At 34.3% G+C, this 20,998-nt stretch overlaps 1 protein-coding gene across 5 annotated transcripts in view; it reads left to right on the forward strand.

Moving 5' to 3' along the window:
- Positions 1 to 20,998, forward strand: part of LOC129225179 (LIM domain-binding protein 2-like) — a 132,186-nt gene that overhangs the window by 86,811 nt on the left and 24,377 nt on the right. For all 5 annotated transcript variants that reach the window (XM_054859741.1, XM_054859744.1, XM_054859743.1 and 2 more), the window contains exons 3-4: positions 15,143 to 15,218; positions 17,625 to 17,727. In XM_054859741.1, coding sequence (XP_054715716.1) covers positions 15,143 to 15,218; positions 17,625 to 17,727 — 179 coding nt within the window. The remainder of the gene's footprint in view (positions 1 to 15,142; positions 15,219 to 17,624; positions 17,728 to 20,998) is intronic.

Below are 20,998 nucleotides of genomic sequence, written 5' to 3' on the forward strand. Positions count from 1 at the left end.
CAAAATATCCCCCCCCCCCCCAATAAAATGATTAATTATAGTATTTGCACATTATTACTTCATACCTTAAATTTTTGCAAAAAAGTCAGTCACATATTTAATTTCTTAGTTATGAAATTAAATTTGTGACTGAATTTTATTCACCCATATATTGCCAAAGTAATGGTTGTGTACACAGGTTCCTGGTAATTTGCATAAAAATGGTCCTTACACTTGTTAACAATGACTAATGAATAGTTTGTATCAACCAGTATGTTTTTTTTCTACATTAATGGTTATCGATATTTAATAATAATAATAATTAAAAAAAAAGAGAGCGAGACTTATGTCCCATACTATTCATCATTTTTCTTTCATTATTTATGAATTAAAAAAAAAAAAATACTAGTTTTTAAAATAAGATTACCGAATGTATTGATAAGCTGTTAAAGGAAGAAATAAAAGAATAACGAATAGAATTGAGAAAGGGGCCAATAAAGTAAAATAAAGTCTTGAACTGACAAAAAAATTTTTCTTAATGATTTATAAATATATTTTTCAAAATTTTGATCCTTATCTCATCCCCCCCCCCTTCCAAAGTATTCGTTCATATATTTATTTACTTTTGAAATTCACACCCTTCAAATTTCAACACATTAAAATCAAAAAGTATATCTTTTTCTTAATGTAAGTCTTTTGACCAAGTTATTATTCGACATCGATTGTGTTATTGAATTTAAAATCATTTCGCATAAATTGCGTTAAATATCGTGTTTGATCGGGATTATTAAGAACGATAGATGGCAGCACGAGTTCTCAAAAACTTGCTTGAAATACTCGCTGACAATGGAACATCTCATTAAAAATATATATTAGTAAATACTTTAAAATTTTATTTATAAATTACTTTCTTATTTTCTGAATTTATTTTGATTTATTTATTTGGGCAGATATATGAAAAAAGAAAAAACCTTGAAAATATTGCAATTCATTTCAACAATTAATATTTTTGGCAAATTCATTTATGTTCATTTTTCACAGAAGGTTGAAAAATTGATGATTTAGCATTGAGATGTAACTTTCGCGATGGGAGTAATAATTTGGCACACCCACACGATTGTGCTTGCTGCAACGACCGATTTACTTTGTATTGGAGAGTAAGAATAATACAGTGAGTGCCGGGTAATTAAATCAGTGGTTAATTGAATCAGCCGCTTCACCGAATCAAATCCTCAAAAACAGAACAAGGACGGATCCAGGAATCCTTAAAGGGAGGAGAGAAATTGCCTTTTTAGAACTTCAATTTTCGAAAAATGCAAAGTTTCCGAACCCTCTCCCCTAACATAATCCATTATCGTTTTAAAATGGTACTTATGAAACTGCAGTTTTGAAAAATTAGCAGGGGAAAGAACTTGAACCTCATTATTTCTTCCTCTAACGTTACCATAGATGGTTTAAAATCGCGTTTTTAAAACTGCAATTTTGTAATATTCCAAAAAATTTCCGGTTGAAAGTTCCCTTAAATTCTTTGCAGATTGACTAAAAATTACTTTTGGAACTTCAATGTCAAAAATTGCCTAGGTAGAGCCCCTCAAGAGAGGGCGATCGCCCCTCCCTTGTATCCGTCAATGCAGAACGAAATCCAACTTAAACATTAAAAAACTGTCGGATATTTGAAATAAACACGCCTCCTCAAATGAATCAAGTGTATGTGAGATGTGACTAACCGTTTCCCACAAACACGTGGTACTTCAGCGCAGTTTTTTTTATTTAATTTTTTAAGTTTTTTTTTTCAAATTTAATTTTTTTATTATTATTATTATTATTTATTATTATTATTATTTTGTAAACACTGAATAAAGGAGGAGAGTCAAACAAAACCATATTGAGACGGTCTGTGAGACATAGTCATAGTGTCGACGGTACTTCTGTGCTCTAAAAGCTTTGTCAGTTGTCACCGGTAGTTTTGACATTGGGGAGGTGCGAATAGTGTGAATTATACTTTTTGACTGACTAGTTATATGAAATTGAAAAAAAAAAAAAAAAAAAAGAGTTTTGATCTCTTGAATTCAAATTATGTTTTTCGCAATCACGAGTGTGTGTGGGGGGGGGGGGTGTATGTGCGTTTGTGTGTAGGGGTATGTGTATGTGTGTAGGCATGTGTGTTTGTGTCTGTGTGCAGGTGTGAGTGTGTGGGTAGTTGTGTGTATGAGTGTTTGTGTGTGGTGGGGAATGTGTATGTGTGTGTAGGCATATGTATTTGTGTCTGTGTGCAGGCATGAGTGTGATGAGTGTGTGGGTAGTTGTGTGTAGGCATGAGTGTGATGAGTGTGTGGGTAGTTGTGTGTTGGCATGAGTGTGATAAGTGTGTGGGTAGTTGTGTGTGTATGTGTAGGTGTCTGTATGTTTGCGTGTGTGTGTATGTATGTGTTTGAGTGTGTATGTGTTTGTGTATGTGTGTGTAGGTGTATATATTTGTGTGTGCGTGTGTGTGTGCGTAGTTATGGTGTATGTATGCGCGTGCGTGTAGCATATGGATGCAACCTGGAGACGGTTTTCGCTAGAGGAGCAGCATCGTGAGGAGCCGGTCGACGGTGGTGCTGCAGATGGTGCTGGCGGGAAAATAAAATGATAGCACATCAAAACAGTCAAATGAGGACAATAAGCAATCGTGATTGCTCAAAAAAAAAAAAAAGCAGCAATCAACAGCAGATACATTTTTTGAAGCGCAAAAGCTTGAACCTTTCACTGCCTTACATCACTATTCAGTATTCAAAGGAGACGCTGAGTCTGAAAGGTTGAGAACCCCTGCCGAAGATTGTTATTTTTAAAGCATGGATATTGTTTGAAAAAATAAAAAAGTTTTAAAATTACTGATCTAAAAAAAATGTAGATCCGCAAAGAATAAATAAATGAACAGAAAGAACAGGAAAACGCTCTTTTCCTTTATTTATTTATATATTTTAATTTTTAATTGAATTATTTATTTCAAACACTAATTATTTCTTCATTTCTTTTAATTATAAACCGCTGGTACTTGCACATATGCATTAAAAAATGTAGCAGCTAGCTGAAAGAATACCACGTTTTGGGAATTTAAATTTTTCAATTGAGATTAACATATCAGAAGATCAAATGATTCAAAACTTGATTCGATTTCATACGATTGTGTTTTTTAATGCTATATTTTAGTGATTGTTGTTTTGTCTAGTTTGTTGATAAAATATCATCCACGGAAAACAATAGATACTCCAGACAGCCCTGACAAATTACAATTCCCCAAATTCCTCTCAAAAGTCAAAAAACAACTCGAACAATGGGAGGAAAAATCTCTAAAATAAACTTGTTTTGCCGGCCGCTTATGATCTTGGAATTCGGAAGAGTCGACTGCTTTCTTTACTTCGGGGGGAGAGATGCGTAGGAAAAGAGGGGGGAGGGAAACGCCAACGTTCGATAACTTCATTCTGGGCTATTCCATTGTGTGTCGGTGGAGGGTGAATCTTTCCCGACAACTCTGTCACTTTGATCTGCTGCTGAGCTGACATCGATTTTTGCAGATTTTACTGGATTCTCTCGCTCCTCATTTTGGCCAATTCGCCGTGTTACTCTGGGAGGGAGTCGGAGTCATGCCTAAATCTCTCTGCATGAAAATCTCTGTTCGATGAAAAGATGAGATGACTCTACAACATGGGGATGGAGGCATTTTAAAGATTCCTATCTCAAATGAATACTTATTTTTTGAAGATCTTGTTTATGAAAAACTGATTGAAATATTTAAAAAAATAAACAAGTAGGGTTGACTGGGATAAAAGAGAACATGGGGTCAGGGGCGCCCCAATGGGAGGTCACGGAAGGTCACTGTGATCTCCAAAAGTTTCTGAACTCGGCGAATTTTGTCTGACGATTTGGCAAAATTATCATCATTCGGCAAAATTTGGAGATCTATTCGGCAAAATTATTATCCTTCGGCAAAATGTAGAGTTCCAATCGGCAAAATTATCAACATTCGGCGAAATTTGGAATTCCATTCGGAAAAAGTATCCTCATTCGACAAAATTTGGAGGTCTATTCGGCAAAATTATCATTTCGGCGAAATTTGGAATTTCAATCCGCAAAATTATCATCATTCGGCAAAATGTGGAGTTCCATTCGGCAAATTAAGAATTTCTGAACTCCCAAAAATTTAAGTGCGGGCAGAGGCGGCGATTGGGGCTGAAAAGTGGAGGGGGGAGGGAATAACCAACAACTAAAAGCCATACGACTTTTAGTGGCTGCCAAAAAATGAAAAAAAAAAAAAAAAAGTAAGAGAGAAAGAGAAGTATAAATTTTTCGCTAATGCTGGTTTTGAGAGCAGATGAGTGGTAATTGATGTAAATCCAGCAACTTAACTCACGTTTTATTAAGAACTAGAGGACCCGACAGACGTTGTTCTGTTCAAACTTTGTAAATTGAAAAGTTTAAAAAATTTAATAAACTATCAAGTGTTTGAATCGTTTTGTTGAAAAAAATAAGTAAAAAGAAAATGATTTAAGCTGTGCTTGGTGTCAGACTGCGTTTATTTATTACAACTTGATTTATCTAATGCCTACTGAGCCGTTGTTTTTATTAACTATTTTTTCTTCCGGACTTGATGGCTTGTTCCTTCATCCATACTCAAAGGATAAAAAGCGTCCTCAGATATTAAGTGTAAAAAACTAACTACCCATTAAGAACAAACGGGAAATCCCGCTGCAACATCCCCCATATGAAAAAGAATAAATCAATCGAAAGGATATCGTTTAAAAAAATAATAAAGGTAAAAACAGTTCTATGAATAAGCGGAAATCACTCATCCCCTACCCCCACTCCCGATGTAAAAAAAATACTTTCTTCAACTAAAATGACTAAACACTCTTTAAAACGAAAATCAGTTCTTTGCAGTTTAAAATCTTTTGCCAAATAAACAAAAAATACAATAAATTACATTAGCAGTAGCTGTAAAATGTAAACAAATGATCACGCGACTCTACTATTTATAGCCAAAGTCGCCAAACCACCACGTTACTGTAATCCAGCCGGTCAGTGAGCGAAGCGAACTCCGACCGATTAGCGGTCCGATCTTTTGAACGAAAACTTTTAAAACTTCATATATTGCCTAATTTGCTCTTTCCACCAAAGATCAAGATCTTCCACTGCACTGATTTTTTGTGTACAGAACTACCCTATTGTAGTTTATCTGGACGAAAATAAAATTTGTTTCGTCTTTAAACTCCATCATCTTTTCCTTTAATAATGTACTGATTAGTTTGATCATCCTTAAAGTATTCTTGACATTGGTGCCAAAACTCAGATGGATTTGAGCCGCGAAACAAATGTTGCTAGGTACGGTACTTTTTCATCATTTGGTTAGGAAAACCTAAAGCACCGATCCGGTCACATGGTTCAACTACGACGACAGAACATACGTTTTGCGTGAACCTTCCAGTACTTTACTTTAAAATATATCTCGGGGCCTAAAATCGTTGCTTTCAAGAGAGAAATGAAGGCTTCACTCTCTCTCTCTATGTTTTATCTATTCTCAATTGACATATCACAGTAGAAAATTTCATTACAAAAAGCAGAAACTGGCTTTCTTATTGTCCTTTGGCAACGGGTTAAATATTTATTTCAGTTCTCGCTCAACAATACGTTAAAATAAATATCAATCATTTGGGAGATATAACCATCCAATGTTTGAATTAATTAATTCATTAACAAAAACGTTTCCGATTCTTTCCATCGTGATTCGAAACCATGCTTGCCACAATTTAATTACACACAAAAAATTTGATCAAAATCGGTCCAGCCGTTTAAAAGCCTTATGGTGACAAACGTCCGCACAGAAGATTTTTATACATTAAGATTTGATGAATTTTGTGCACAATAACTTTCCCCGAAGAAACACTTAGACATGAATTAGACTTATATTATTTACCAACTAAGTATTTTGAAATGACACAAACACTTGGTAATAAAAACAATTGATTTAATAATATATTTAAATAGTGAATAAATAAACTAAAAGTTACTGCTTGTGCTAGATAATGTTTCGTAAACAGATATATAAAGTAAAACAAATAATTATGTTCTGAAAATTTCGACATTTCTGCTTTTTTTTTATAATTTCTGGTTTTGATATCTAAATTTTAAAATAAAATAAATGAACTATCCACACAAATTGGGGGACGGTTGACCTCCCCCCCCCCGAATCGCCGCCACAGAGTGCATGGGGAAATGGAAACAAACTCGAATTACCACGCTTGTGGTAATTTTTGAAAAAGTAAAGACTAGGAAACATAACATTTTGGAGATATTCGGAGAGTTCCACGTGTTTCGTTGCAAATGTGTAGCTGTCATCATTGAGGATGAAAGTTGTTTCTTAAAGTTAAAGAGTGATCTTACTTTTCCTTCTCCAGCAAGTCTACAAAGAAACTGATTTTAACTAGTTTTACTTCTCATGTGGGATGTTGTGAAAGATATTCATTTCTGAATTTCACCTTCCCAGCTATTTTTGATGTGCGATTTAGGTGTTCGCATCTACCCCATAAGCACTGTGCAGGCTAAATGGAAAAACCTAATTATTTATTCTTCCTGTGTTATGGAAGCTTAAATTTTGGAGAAGAAACACCTGTTAGCCCGAGCCCGAGCTTGAAGGGGCCCAATATTTTTTTTATCGAGGGGTGAAATGTGTGTAGGTACATAGGGGTAAACAATATGGAGGTGACCGGTAAAAGTCATTTGTGACTGGCTCCAAAATTTCTGTGTACGCGGTACGTAGCCCCTGGCTCTCTCTCTCTGAAGTTTTTCGAAATTGAAGTTCTTAAATCTTTGTTCTAGACTACGTATTTTTCCACACAACCCGGAAGCTGTGATTGGAGGTTATACTATAATATTTAGGAAGCCCTTGAAAATGCAAGCATTCATTTACATAATATCAGGTAGATGGTAGATCGCTTTCGTTTAGTTGCGAGTAAATTTAGTGACTTTTTCAATTATATGACTTCTACTTACGTTTTGCATAGTTATAAAAAATGAAAAATGTTTTCACAATTCTTTATATGCAGCAGTCAGAACGACATAGACAACATTTCTTATCAATTACATTGGTAATTCATAAAAAATCTTAAAATATTTAAAGAAAAAACCGATGGTTTATTCTTTTTAGATTAAAAGGATTCATTTTTTTTTCGCATGGTTAAAAAAATATCATGCCACCCCCACTAGCCTGCCGCCTTGGGCGCCCAATGAACCCATACGTAAATACAGCGCTGCCCTTAGGGGTAATGAGCATTGGGTTTCTCTGTATTAGTCGGTCTCTCATTGTCACATAAACAAAAACCGTTTCCATTAAGGAACTTTCCGGCATCAGTTTTTTTTTTAAAAATGTCAAGTTTTTCCACAATTGGGACAACAATTGTCAACAGATTGAAAGATAGAATTTGATCATTTGAATACTCGTATGTCAAAAATATATTCATTTTACAAGTATACAGTAGAATCTTGTTTATCCGGTCTAGATAGTCCGGATCAAATTTGAAGGTTTTTTTTTTTTTTTTTTTTTTTGATTTAATGTTTACATAATTATTAATTTTTATTTATAATAGCAAAAACATTACTAAAGTGCACCAAACATTCTCTTTTTGTTTACAGTAAGTTAACAGTAAACCAATTCCTTGTTGAGAAGTAATGTGAAAAATTGCTTTTGTAATTTTTAATGTTATATAAACAATTCCGTTTTGTTTTGCTTTTAAACATGGTCATTTTTAAAATCGTAATAAATGGTGGATTTGTTTTGCTTATTACCCATACTACCTACTTTATCCGGATTTTCAGTCATCCAAAATGCCTCTGTTCAGAGTTAGTCCTGATAAGCGGGGATGTACTATACTTATAATGTAATAATATTACATATTATGTAATAATGAAATAATTATCAGGTAGTTTTTATTAAAGCTAATCAAAAATCTGTTTTGGAATTACAAATTTCTGATTGAATCTACGAAAAGGTTCTCACTTCACATTTTATAATGAAGCAGAAATTAATGAAACCAGAAGCAAAAAATTTGGCTTCTTACGAATAATCGCAAGTAGGGGAATGTGGGTCAAAGTGAAATGGTGAAATATTTTCAGTTTTTAGAGCCACCAATCTGGTAATATTTTATCTATACAGGGTGTTCCGTTTTAACCTGCAAGACCTTTATTTTCGCAACCATTAGTCCTAGATGTATACATCCATTTGAAAAAATGTTCAAAATCAGATGCAGGGTTAAGATATTGAAAGTTTGAAGTAAAAATAAAAATAAGTCAAAAAATACGAAATTTATCTCTTTATACGGGCCCCAGGTCCCCTAACTTATGCTTAGGGAAATTATCTCCATTGAAAAATCATTCCAACACAAAAAGTTTGACATTAGTAAGATCAATATCCACCGAGATATGAAACGCAGCTATGAAACGCAGCGTTTAGTGACTTACACCACTTTTCACTCGCCGTCAATAACACCTTTTGGGGGGAAATATAGCGGATAGCGGTTAACAAGTGTTTAAAATTATATGTGTGCATAGAGTGGTTTTTCAAATTGTTAGAGGTTTTGTGGTGTGTTTTTGTGTATTGCGGCATAACATTTGCATTTATTTTTGAATAGCATTGAAAAATATAAATACCTTGTTTTTCTTACTTTGACGACCTGCCATTCTTCTGAAAGGGCGATAAGTTCCAATCTCATCTTCTGTATGGTCTCTTAAAACTTTGAACTGGAATATCTCCTTGAGTTTTGGTCGCTCAAATGTCAAGCTTTTTGTGTCAGTAATAGTTTTCAATGGAGATTATTTCTCTAAATATTAGTTAGAGGACCTAATGCCCGTATAAAAAGTTAAATTTTGTATTTTTTGACTCATTTTTATTTTTGCTTTAAACTTTCAATATCTTGCATCTGATTTTGTACATTTTTGCAATTGGAAATATACATCTAGGACTAACGGTTGCAAAAATAAAGGTCTTGCAGGTTAAAACGGAACACCTTGTATAGTAGCACATGTAGTCTATTCCAGTCAAGAAAAAATTACATCTGAAAATCAAAAAATATCATAATGTAAGAAATTTTTGCTTTAAACTTTCAATATCTTGCATCTGATTTTGTACATTTTTGCAATTGGAAATATACATCTAGGACTAACGGTTGCGAAAATAAAGGTCTTGCAGGTTAAAACGGAACACCCTGTATAGTAGCACATGTAGTCTATTCCAGTCAAGAAAAAATTACATCTGAAAATCAAAAAATATCATAATGTAAGAAATTTTCAAAAATTGCTACTCATTTTGTAATATTTGTTAAAAGTCAAAAATTATTTTTGTTATTATAAAATGATAAAATTATTATTATTAACATTTTGAATATTAATTGAGACCTACTAATATTCAGACCGGTATTTATTTAATTAACATTAAGCCTCATTTGCATTTTAAATGCTTTGCACAGTTAGTCAATTGCATGCGGGGCAAAATAAATGGGGCAAAATGAAATAATTCATTTCATTTACTTATTCAATGTTTTATCAAATCACTTACATATTCATTTATTAATTATTTCATTTACATTTCCTCATTCATTTAATTATTCCCTCATTTATTCAATCGTTCAATTATTTTCTTGTTCAGTCACTATTTTATTAACTGATTTATTTTTTCTCATTTATTAACTTATTTATTTGTTTATTGTTTCATTTCTTTTTCATTTATTCATTCATTCTTTTTGTTTGCTCGTTTGTTTGATCAAAAATAACTTTAATACTCGAATAGAAAACATTTCAGTAGAAAAATATTTTATTTTTCACTTTGCCCCATGAAAAAAAGAAGTGAAAAATTTCCAACTTTTTTTTGGAGGTACAAATTTACTGCCAAAGAAAAAAAAAAAGTTTCAATGCCAGTTTTTTTAAAACTATGTAACTCTTTCTGTATGTACCGTAATTTTAAGAACAAATTCAAGCATTTTTAAAGAAAACTTCGCCTGGAAAATCTCAAAAACCACCACTGAGCACTTAAATAATAATAATAATAATCGTCGTTGCATGGAAGGTGGGTAGCGCTAACTAGACCATATGAGCAGACATATTGTTGGGATTGTTTTGTTGGCCCGCCTCGCCTGCCAAAAATTTAAAATGTGACCCGTGATTAAAACGTTTTTTTAAGAGCCCTGAGTTTTTGCGACACTTGATTCTTTTGAAACGCATGAATGGATACAGAGAGAGTGGATTCAACTTCTGGTTTAGGTGGGAATAAATACCAGATCTAAGCAATATGATCCTTGTGATTTGTGGTAAGAACAACCTTTAACATTCACTCAGAAAAAGGAGATCTGGGGATTTCTCCCCCATAAAAATTAAATTATATAGTTTTAAAAAATCAGTTTAGACAATATTTTGTGACGTTATAGAGAGAAAAGGTTCGATGGACCCCCCCCCCTCCCCATAAATTTTGCGAAATAGAAACTACAAAAATGCAATTGTAGACAGATTATGATACGAAGCGCTCTAAAACGCTTTCAAATTTGTCGCTTTAAAAACGCAGTTTCAGATCATCCTAGGTGATGTTATTTATTTATTTATTTATTTAACCCCCGCCAATCACCGCCGTACCAACCCTGGTGGGTATTTAACCGGATGTGGTGATTGGGGCATTGGGGGGAACGGAACAGTTCAGGAGCGACCAACTCGCTGGAACAATTTTGATATATATAGAAACTAATATAAAAACATTAAAATGAACAACGTATACAAGTGAAAAAGAAGTTGAATAAAACTGGGATAGCTGGTAAATACAATGCCAATGGCAATAAAAGTTCTTTGAAAGTTTTAGGCTGGATATTTAAAGTCTTCTGCTTGTGATATGAGTAGGGATATTATTTTATGGATATAATGATCCTTGGTGTTGTTAGGGGGAGAAAAGAATTGGCGGTCGCCATCGGAGAAATTTTGAAATTGAAGTCTTAAAAACGTTGAGTTCCAAAATCAAATATAGCCGACTGTTCATGACGTTAAGGGGTTAAGGGGAATTGTTTTCGGAAGATCTCCTCCGCCGGAAATCTTTAGAAATTGTAGCCATGAAAACCAAATTCAAGACGAGATTTAATGATGTTGGCGAGAGTGGAGGAAGAGGTGGGGGGTGGGGGAGGGGGGTGCTCCTCCAGAAATTTTTCGAACTTGTGGCTTTGAAAAACGTAGTTTTGGTATATACTTTCGGAAAAAATTAATGGAAGAAGTGTTTCGATCAGTGGCTTTCTCCAGGCTGTTTTTCAAAGCTAAAACTCCAAAAACGCAACTATGCCTTGTCTTTGATTATGTTAGGGAAAGAGAGGGTTCAGAAGCTATCCCCCGTAACTTTTTAAAAATTGTAATTCTAAATAGATGACACTTAATGATGGGGAAAGGGCGTTTTTTGTGGCTTTAGTGGTCAAAATGGATTCAGCAATTCAGCAAACATCGATATTCAAAATTCGAGATTTTTCACGTATCTAATACTTTTTTTTTACATATATCGTATTAGATATAAAAGAAAGTAAAAATGATTTAAGAAAATTAATTAAAATACCTTTGGAACTGACTGTTCTACTTCATCAGCAGGAGCCAAAATTATTGAAAGTCCGACAAAAATCATCTTATGATTAACTGAAAGAACAGTCAATTTCAAAATAGTAGAAAGAATGGGAGTAAAGTGAAATGAAATATCTTACACACACTTAAGCTAGCTCATGAAGAAAACATGTTAATTGCCGAGTAAAGAGCTAAAAAATACGTTATTCTCAAGCTTATAGGTAGTTCTTAAAGATTTTCTCGGTGCACATGAATCCATGAAAGGTTAGAGCGTAGTGGTCAAAATTCTCGCACACAATAAATAAAGAAGAGAAAAATAATGAACAGCCAAAAAATATTTACTCTAGCCATTTTTTACCCACCTTCCACACTTATTCATAGAACAGAAACTTGTTAAGGAAATCAAATCGGTTAAACCTTTTTTTGCAAAGGACACTGACTCCATCCCATATCTGAGGTTATTTTTAGTGAAAAAGAGACATGGCAACTAAATTTTGGAAGAAGTACGTCAAAAAGTATTATTTATGCATGTATTTCTTGTTGAACAAGTTTGAATTTTTCCATCCAAAAAAAGAAAGCCTTCTGAAAAACAATCTCCCCACACACAATTTAGATGGCGTAACTTTAGCCATACCGCCCCCTCCCAAGGGCGCCCATATGCAAAATTATAAGGGGGGGGGGGCTCTGATATCTTCCCCATGGTTTAGCTGGATATTTTCCCCATGGAAACCGATTTCAGGACAGATTAGGGTCATTAAATTTTGAAATTTTTGATAACTTATTCATTAATGACTGAAAAAGAAATGTTTTTACATTTTTGTAAAGTGAAAAAAGTACTAAAAGCAAGGAAGTTCTAATTCCTAAGGGGGGGGGAGGGGCTCGAGCCCCTATTTGCCTCCTATATGGGCGCCCTTGCCCCCCCTTTTTGAGCACCCCTGCATAAAAGGTCAGGAGCGTCCCGATTAGAAGCGACTGTGATCTTCCAAAACATTTACGTATTCGGCAAGTTTCGTCTGACTATTCGAAAAATTTGAAAACAATATTGCATTTTATAAAAAATGACTAATGTTTCTTAAAATTTCATGTTGGTTATGTATGATATATCTATGCTGTATGCTCGTTTATATTATTAAAAGCTGTTCACGTCTGTAAGTGTGTGTGTCTTTGTCTTCGCAACCTTATCTACCTATCTCCTCCGGACTGTCAATGTCTACCATCTCAATAATGGTACCGTTAGATACAGGGCGGTCATTCCAAGCTCGTCAGCTTGCGAGATCGAGATTCTCGCTCACGAGATAAGTTGTGACGTAGAAATGTCGCAAAGTAGTATTCTAATCTACTCGAACCAAGCCGCAAGCTAAGTTCGAGTAGATTAAAATGCTACTCTGCGACATTTCTACGTCACAACCGATCACGTGAGCGAAAATCTCGATCTCGCAAGCTGACGAGCTTGGAATGACCGCCCAGGATATCCAGAGGAAGCCATTCCGCCCTGTCTCACCCTCTAAACCAGCAGTTCTATGACGGGTCTGTTTGTAAAAAAAAAAAAAAACTTATGATATTTGAGAACTTGTAGAAGAAAAACAAACATTGAAAATGAAAAAAAAAAAAAACTATTCCTAGTTATACCCGTCATTTGGTGGTTGAGAGGGGCCTGGGGGGGGGGGGGGCAATATCTCCGGGTTTGAGAAACGAATTGATTTACATATAAGTGGGCGTGTTTTTGGTTGCTGTTCGCTAAAAATTGCATTCAGTTTTTAGCCTTTGCCCCCTGCTCGCTATCTGGAAAAATTCGAATGATGGGCGGATCTGTTCCTATTGCTTCGGTTTCTTTTCGGTGTTGGAAGTAAATTTGCTATTGTAATTAAGTCCTGCCAAAGCAGTCATATTTAGCTTTGTCGGAAAATGCTTTTTTGTTATTTTCTGACATTTATTTCAGTGCTTTCCATAAATGATTGGACACTTTTTTTCAAGAAATTTGAAGACACTTCCCTCTAAGTCACACTTTACCTTAACCCTTTCCGTCCCCTTGTCACATGTCACGCTATTTTTCATAAGTATATTTTTATAACAAGTGTGCAATGTCACACTTCTTCTTACCCCTTTTCCCCCCTTGTCACGATTTCCCGACTCCCCCTAAAACCCAAATATCATTCGTAGACAGACCCTTAATGCCTTTCAAAACCAAGTTGGCAATCACCAATCAGAGACGTCCCGATGACCTAGTGGGAGGTCACTGTGACCTCCCAAAAATTTCCTTATTCGGCGAATTTTGTTTTTACGATTCAGCAAATTTAGAAACATAATTCTTATATAACGATTCAGCAAATTTGGAAACATAATTCTTATTTTGCAACTTTTTATTTTCCGAATGTTCATTTCATTAGATGTATGTATGCCAAGCAGGTCCGTCATTTCAAGATTTTTCAGTTGTGGGGGCGGGGGGGGGGAGAGAAAAGGGTTTGTGTTAAATACATTTTATGGGGAAATAACAAAATACGTGCAAAACTGCCTAATTTCATTATGTTCCTAAAACCCAGGAGGGAGGGCATCAATTGACCCTGATTGTTAGACCTGTCTTTTGGGTAATCAGGAGGGGGGGGGGCGTCAATTGACCACTTTCTGGATTTGTAAAACATCAAGTAATAATTGCTTTTTTCCTTGCATTTCGATGTTTTTCCCATTAAAATGCATTGAATTCATTCCCCCTAGAAAACTTTGAAATGATGGCCTGATGTTAATTGTTAAGGATACCCGTATTTTGTAATTCCATTCGGTAAATTAAGAATTTTCTCCCTCCCAGAAATTTAAGTTCTGAGTGCCCCTTTTGGCACCAGGAATATTTGGCAAAATATGATTTTTTTCGTGATATTTATGAGCTACAGGAAATGGACTAAATAAATAACACCTTTGGACAGTCATCACAATCGCATTTACTACCTTTCATTCACTCTCCCCAAAATCTTCCAATCCACACACCCGCGCGCTATTGCTGAGTGGTTGGACCCACGCTCCGTGTGCAAGGTCATACCGGTACACGAGGAGCCCGCCCTCTCCCCCTTTTGCTCCCAGCGAAGCGAGGGCCCTGCTGGCGATCCATTCCCCCATTCCCCCCCCCACCCTGAATGGATGGATGGATGAGAACGCGCAGGGGGGAGAGAACGGGGCAGAGAAGAGAAGAGAGAGAGGGGCGCGCGATGGCTGGTTTGGATTTAGCTGATCCGTACCTTGGCCAACAACTTCCACTTCCACCTCATGTTTTGTTGTACAATCTCACATGCCTGTCTGGGCTAGAATAAAAGTCGATGCCTGCGTTACGAGTTTTTCGCGATTGAAACTTATGTGTGAAATAAGGGTAGTGTTTGGAACACGTGGGAATGCGCAAGATGTCAACTGCCTGACGCGCACCCTGAGTCTCGGAAGTTGAGTGATTTTTGTCGCGGAATGATGTGAAATTTAAACTGTTCATGAAGCCCATGTTTAACCCCGGGGTTGGCATCCCCGGCGGTCCACCCAATGACCCTTTCTATTCATCGCCTTTCTCCTCATATTTCAGGAGGCATACTCCGTATTTCGGACAGCCGGATTACCGGATTTATGAAATGAACAAACGTCTTCAGCAAAGAACTGAGGTATGTATTTCATCTTTGATCTTTTTTTTCTTTTTTTTTTTTGAATGAAATTGATTGAAATATCTCACTGCGCAGTCCACAATCTTGATTTTCGAAAAGTGACTTTTATAATTGTTTCAAGGAAACTTCAAATCTCTTTTTTTTTCCTCGACAGTCTTGACAGTCCTTTAAAAAAGAATAATTTATCTTCAATGGTTTCAAAAGCTTCTCTAGTCAACTAGGAAGACAAGCATACTAAATAATAATTTTATGAAAAATTTGAAAGGGGAACAATTGTTTCTAAATAATCTGCTAGAAATGTGGACTGTATGGAAATTAATTGTGAATTAAGTGTTAATTTCAGAAGCTTACCTTTCTGGACGATTTATTTCTGATGGATAATCATCTGAACAAATTGCCATTAGAATGTAAAATTTCCCGCTCTTTTTTATTGCTCTCAATTTATTCTTATATGTACCAAGAAAGAAAATCGTGCATCATCTTGAAATATTCAGAAAAACTAAATGCGTAACATCTTAATAATTTTCACTCTAGTCTACTTCTTTTGTTCATAATTTCTTTTGTTCTTACATAAAAGGAGAGGGAGTGACAATTGTATAAGCTTTCTTTTTTTCACTGTTTTGAACAAAAATCTTCTACATTACAGTGTTGCCCAAATTTACACCTTTTTGCTTTTTATCCGAGATTCTTTATATCCCAAAAGCACATGTATGAAATGTATTTTTCTCTTATTGTGTATCTTGGCATTTTCCTCCCACATTTCATTTCAGATCATGGATTTCATTTCTGTAGAAAAACAACTGTTAACTATTCCCATAATCAGTAGACTTTCTAGTTCAAGCATTTCTAGCAAAATTTAGAGAAAAAGCTTCCTATGTTGTTGATGTTCAAGGCTCTTCAAAGACAACAAATTATGGTCCCCCAAACACGATTTTGTTGTTTAAAATTTTCAGTTCTTACTTTTAGCATATCTTTAAGTACATGTTTTAATGAAAGAATTTCTTGAAGTTTGCTGCAACTATAATTTTATAACACTTGCCGTGAAAATTAGAAGTAAAATTTTCAACTGTAAAAATCTTGGGTTAAAATATGTAGGCCAATGAAACTAGTAGCCATTTCAGAAGTGTAGTTGGTATAGTTTCTGAGATAAAGGGTAAAACGATGAGCTTTTTAGCATGTTGCAATACTTTATGCAATGAAATTTCAAAACGAATAGGACATAAACGCAGTGATAGTAGTTGAGTTAACAAATGGTTGCAAAGTTATATCGTGTCATTCTCACTAAAATGATGAAGTGTATCTACAAAAACAATTTAAGCTCATAATGACAAGACTAGCTTTAAATTAGGTTGTGAAATCATAGTATTGTTATATTGTCAAGCTAAAATGCTGTGTATAAAAAAAGTAAATTGCAGACAGATGCGGTAAAAATAAATAAATAGTGATTAAAATTTTAAAAATTGAATAAAAATACAATCAATGATTAGGATCATCAGAAGTGCTGAACTGCTGAAGACATCAATGATGTTCATGGCCTAGCAGGGATTCCAACAAAGATCCATGGTGTGTCTAGGGCATTGGGCAGCCTTTTATGAAAAGCAGGAAAAATATAAAAGATGGCCCAACACTTAAAGGGTTCAGTTCAGGAGGGGGGGGGGGGGAATTGACACGGAGCTTTCTGAAATCAATGTATTTACATATAAGTAAACATGGCCTTTGTTGCTTTTCAATATAATTTGCATACAGTTTTTAACCCCCCCCCCTCACCCGAGAAAATTTGAAATGAGAGTCCTGTATAAAAGTAGAAACTCTTGTGATTTAAGTTTTAAGTGGGGTTTGATTATAACCAAAACTTTGTACCTGTGCAGTGAGAATTTACCTTTTCTAACGTCAAATGTATCATCAGTCATCACCTAGGTTTGGAAATCTGGGTGTCAAAATTTTGTTGTAAAATATGCCTAACATGTTGGGGTTGGGACTGCTAATGTTTAACAATTAGCTCAACTAACATTTAATAATTAGTCAATTATAATTATTTAAAAGCTATAAAATATACAGTAGAAAATATTTATGAATTCTTACATGTTAAATTCTTAGCACTGTATTAATGATAAAAAGAAATTTAATTAACATTTGTTTTAGTCCACCTCCTTATACTTTTAGTGGTGAAATATATCTTGTTAAATGACTGAAGTAGTATTTATCAAGCTTTCAATTATTTTTTTTAACCTAAGTGTTAAAAAAATATACTGCTAGTGTTCAGATTTTGGACCTTTAATAATGCTTGGAAAATTAAAGAATTATTCTCTTAAAGTGTATTTTTTGTGACATGTATCTTGCATTTAAAGCTGTGATCATGAAATAAATTTTCCATCTGCTATAGTTTAATGTATTTGAAAATTACAGGATAGTGATAATTTATGGTGGGATGCATTTGCTACAGAGTTCTTTGAAGACGATGCCACATTAACGTTAACATTTTGTTTAGAAGATGGTCCAAAAAGATATAGTAAGTAAAGAACTGTTTTGAAAATTGACTTTGATCAAAATATATTCACAATGAAAGCTTAAAAAAATCATTGGAAACTTCATTTGTATTCAATGTCCCAAAATTTGAATATTTTGTGATTACAATAATTTTTGTATGAAGACCTATGCAGCTTTATTGACAACATACATTTCGAGTTTGTGTACTTGGTTCCCAGCTACGCTCCTGAAGTCCCTATGCAGTTTTAATGGAAAAGATAGACCAAAAGTAAACAAACAGGGAACTGGAAAGTTTGGTACTATGCAACTTTCAGGAATTTTTCCAGGATAAAAAAAAACAATAATTTTTTCATTCTTTGTGTGCTTGGTACCAATTTGTTCTTGTTCAAGCTGAACGCCCTATTGACGTCGCCAAATGGCGCATTTCTTTGTTTACGTCTAGTCTAGCTTTCCTGTGAAAGCAGCACAGTAAACCCTTGATTTACGCAGTTTTTTTTTACGCGTTTCAAATATACGCAGTTTAAGATTTGACACCTTTATTTTTTTACACGGATGAGTTTCGGTTTTACGCCAATGCGACAATGCAAACAGATAACATTTTACCCTCTTTTAAAATCCAAACTCCTTCCTAAAGATTGCTGATTACACGTAATAAACTGCATTTTGGCATGCTAATGATCGGGCTTGAGCCACTGGAGACATTTTATGAAATTGGTTCCAAAGCTCTTTCCAGAAGTAAAATTATTAAACTCACACAGTTCAGAACTCACTGGAAGAAGAGCTTTTAGGAGTGACAAAGAAGGACAAAACCTACGAGGATACCTACGTCAGTGACACACAACCAAAAACGTTCACATTGAAAATTATGAGCCATTCCTAGACAATAGAAATGAACTTTCTGATTTGTTAGTGAAGGAAGATTCTATCATGGAAATGACGCAAGTGATCATGAATGCGTTAATGCTCTGCAAAGAATTACAGAGGGAAATTCTTAATGACTGCCAAAAGACTATCATAGCCAACTTCTCTTTATAAACAGAACACAAAATTAATTTATGTTTTCTTTATGCATGTTGTGCATGAAAATTTATATAAGTACACATTAAACTTATTTTACAATTAGTCATTACTAGAATGAAGTATTTTTTTATCTTCGGAACCTAAACCCTTTTTTAACACTACTATTAGGTCTCAATTTACACGGTTTCAGTTTACGCTTCATTTCCGTGGAACGTAACCCCCGCGTAAAACGAGGGTCTACTGTATAACATGTTAAAAAACGATATTGATCAGTGTTATATTTGGATGGGAAACCAAAGAATATGAGCTGTTTTATGATTTTCATAACCGATTAGATCAAAACTAGCTTTATAAGTAGGGTTCTCACTAGGAAAAAACTAAAGCAGAGTCTCTCTCACTCTTACCAAAATTTCAAGTAGGATATTTAAAAGTAGTGGGAGTAGTTAAGTTTTTTTTTTCTTTTTCCTTTACTGCTTGAACATTTTAGATAAATATTTTTTTTAACAAAGTTTTTGCATATTGTGCAGCACAAAACTTATTTAACAAGCATAACATTAACATTGAGAAAGATAATTTTCCATTTGTTAGCTGGAATAATGTGTGTCTTATTATTTTAAAGAAGATATGAACTATTTATTTTAAGAAGTAAAACTAACATTAAAGTATCTAAATTTCTGTTATGTAAGCAAGATTCTTTTTAAATAAACCATTTGGTTAATGATGTGATAATAAAGTACTAGCCATTGTTATAAAAAATGAATCAATGCCTCGAAAAGAAAAAATAAAGTCTTCCGGGAATAGTGATTTTGCCAAAAGCATTTTGCAGCTTCAATACAGAATGAATTTTAAAAAAAGTTTTGTTTGGGGCTATTTGGATCAGAAGATAAACTCAAAGTTTCAAAAGGTGCCTGAGCATTCACTTTAGTAAACACAAAGAATAAAGCTATTCTCAATCTTCTATTCCCGTTTCTTTCAACATAAACTCTTAGATTATTCTGTTCATTGATCATACAATAGCAGTTGAAAATTATCATAAGTCATTCCATTTATATTGGCTGTTTTCTTTAAAAAAATATATGAAAAATAGAAAATCTGAGATGAGAAATTTTGCAATCTTTTTAACGTATGTCCGCTAATGACGATCAGCGGGAACATCCCATACGAGGGATTTTTGTTGAGTGGGATTTTATACAGAAAAAGTTAAGGAATAAAGTCTACAGTCGAGTCCCGACTTACGTGAGGGATGCGTTCCAAGACTCCTCGTGTTAGTTGAAATTTCGCATTATGGAAAGATATATGCATACAAATTTTTTAAAGCATACCAAATATTTTTAGGCACTTATAAACACCCCTCAAACTGCTCTAAAGCATTCCTTAACCATTACAGTTTCTTCCATAAAGAACTGAACTTTTACTGTATTCAAAAAATAAAAAACTGTTATTCAACATAAAATGCTTAAGATGCACAAAATGAATGACCAATGGGAATGAAAAATATAAAATAAAACAACACGGTACCACTGCATGCAGTAAAATTAAAATGATGCATGAAATAGTTCTGTACAGTAGATACAGTAGCAATATGTACGAGTTAAAAAATGAGGATACTAGGGATGATTTATGCTCCAAGATAAGATCGTTATTCTTATCTAATACATTTTTAAATACGCTTCACTTTTTATTTAAAACGTTTCAATTTGTGGCTACATCTCCTCTTACCTGATCTTTTTATTAATCCACAATGCAAGTGCATGCGTAGCTTCCATTTTCATAATTTTTACTTTGCTAGACTGCAGTGCAAGCTTCAATATTGAAACTAAGTTATAAACTTTTACGAACATCTTTTTGTTTTGACTTTTAATTTTACAAATGGAAGATTCACTCATCCTTATTGTCGCGTTACTTTCGATGTGTTGTAATTGTTCAAGCATATCGAGAATCTTAGCCTTTTTAAATATTTTTATCAGAAATTTTCTTTTTCTTCACATTTTCGAACTTTACATGGTGACACTAGGGTGCCATTATGGTTATTTGATGAACTAGACTAGTTTGGCATGGGAACTCTGACTATGAGTGATGCTCAAAGGGACGTAATAACATTCAATGAAATCAATATTTGGTCGCCAATAACGAAGCTGATACTTCCTTCTAAAAAAAATCATATTGTGGCGAAAAATTCGCGTTAGCTCTAAAATTCGTAACTCATTGAAAAATTCGCGTTATAGCCATTTCGCGTAAGTTGGATCAGGAGTCGACTGTATATGTTAACGTTT

Source organism: Uloborus diversus, chromosome 6, assembly GCF_026930045.1.
Source record: "Uloborus diversus isolate 005 chromosome 6, Udiv.v.3.1, whole genome shotgun sequence".
Lineage (NCBI taxonomy): Eukaryota > Metazoa > Arthropoda > Arachnida > Araneae > Uloboridae > Uloborus > Uloborus diversus.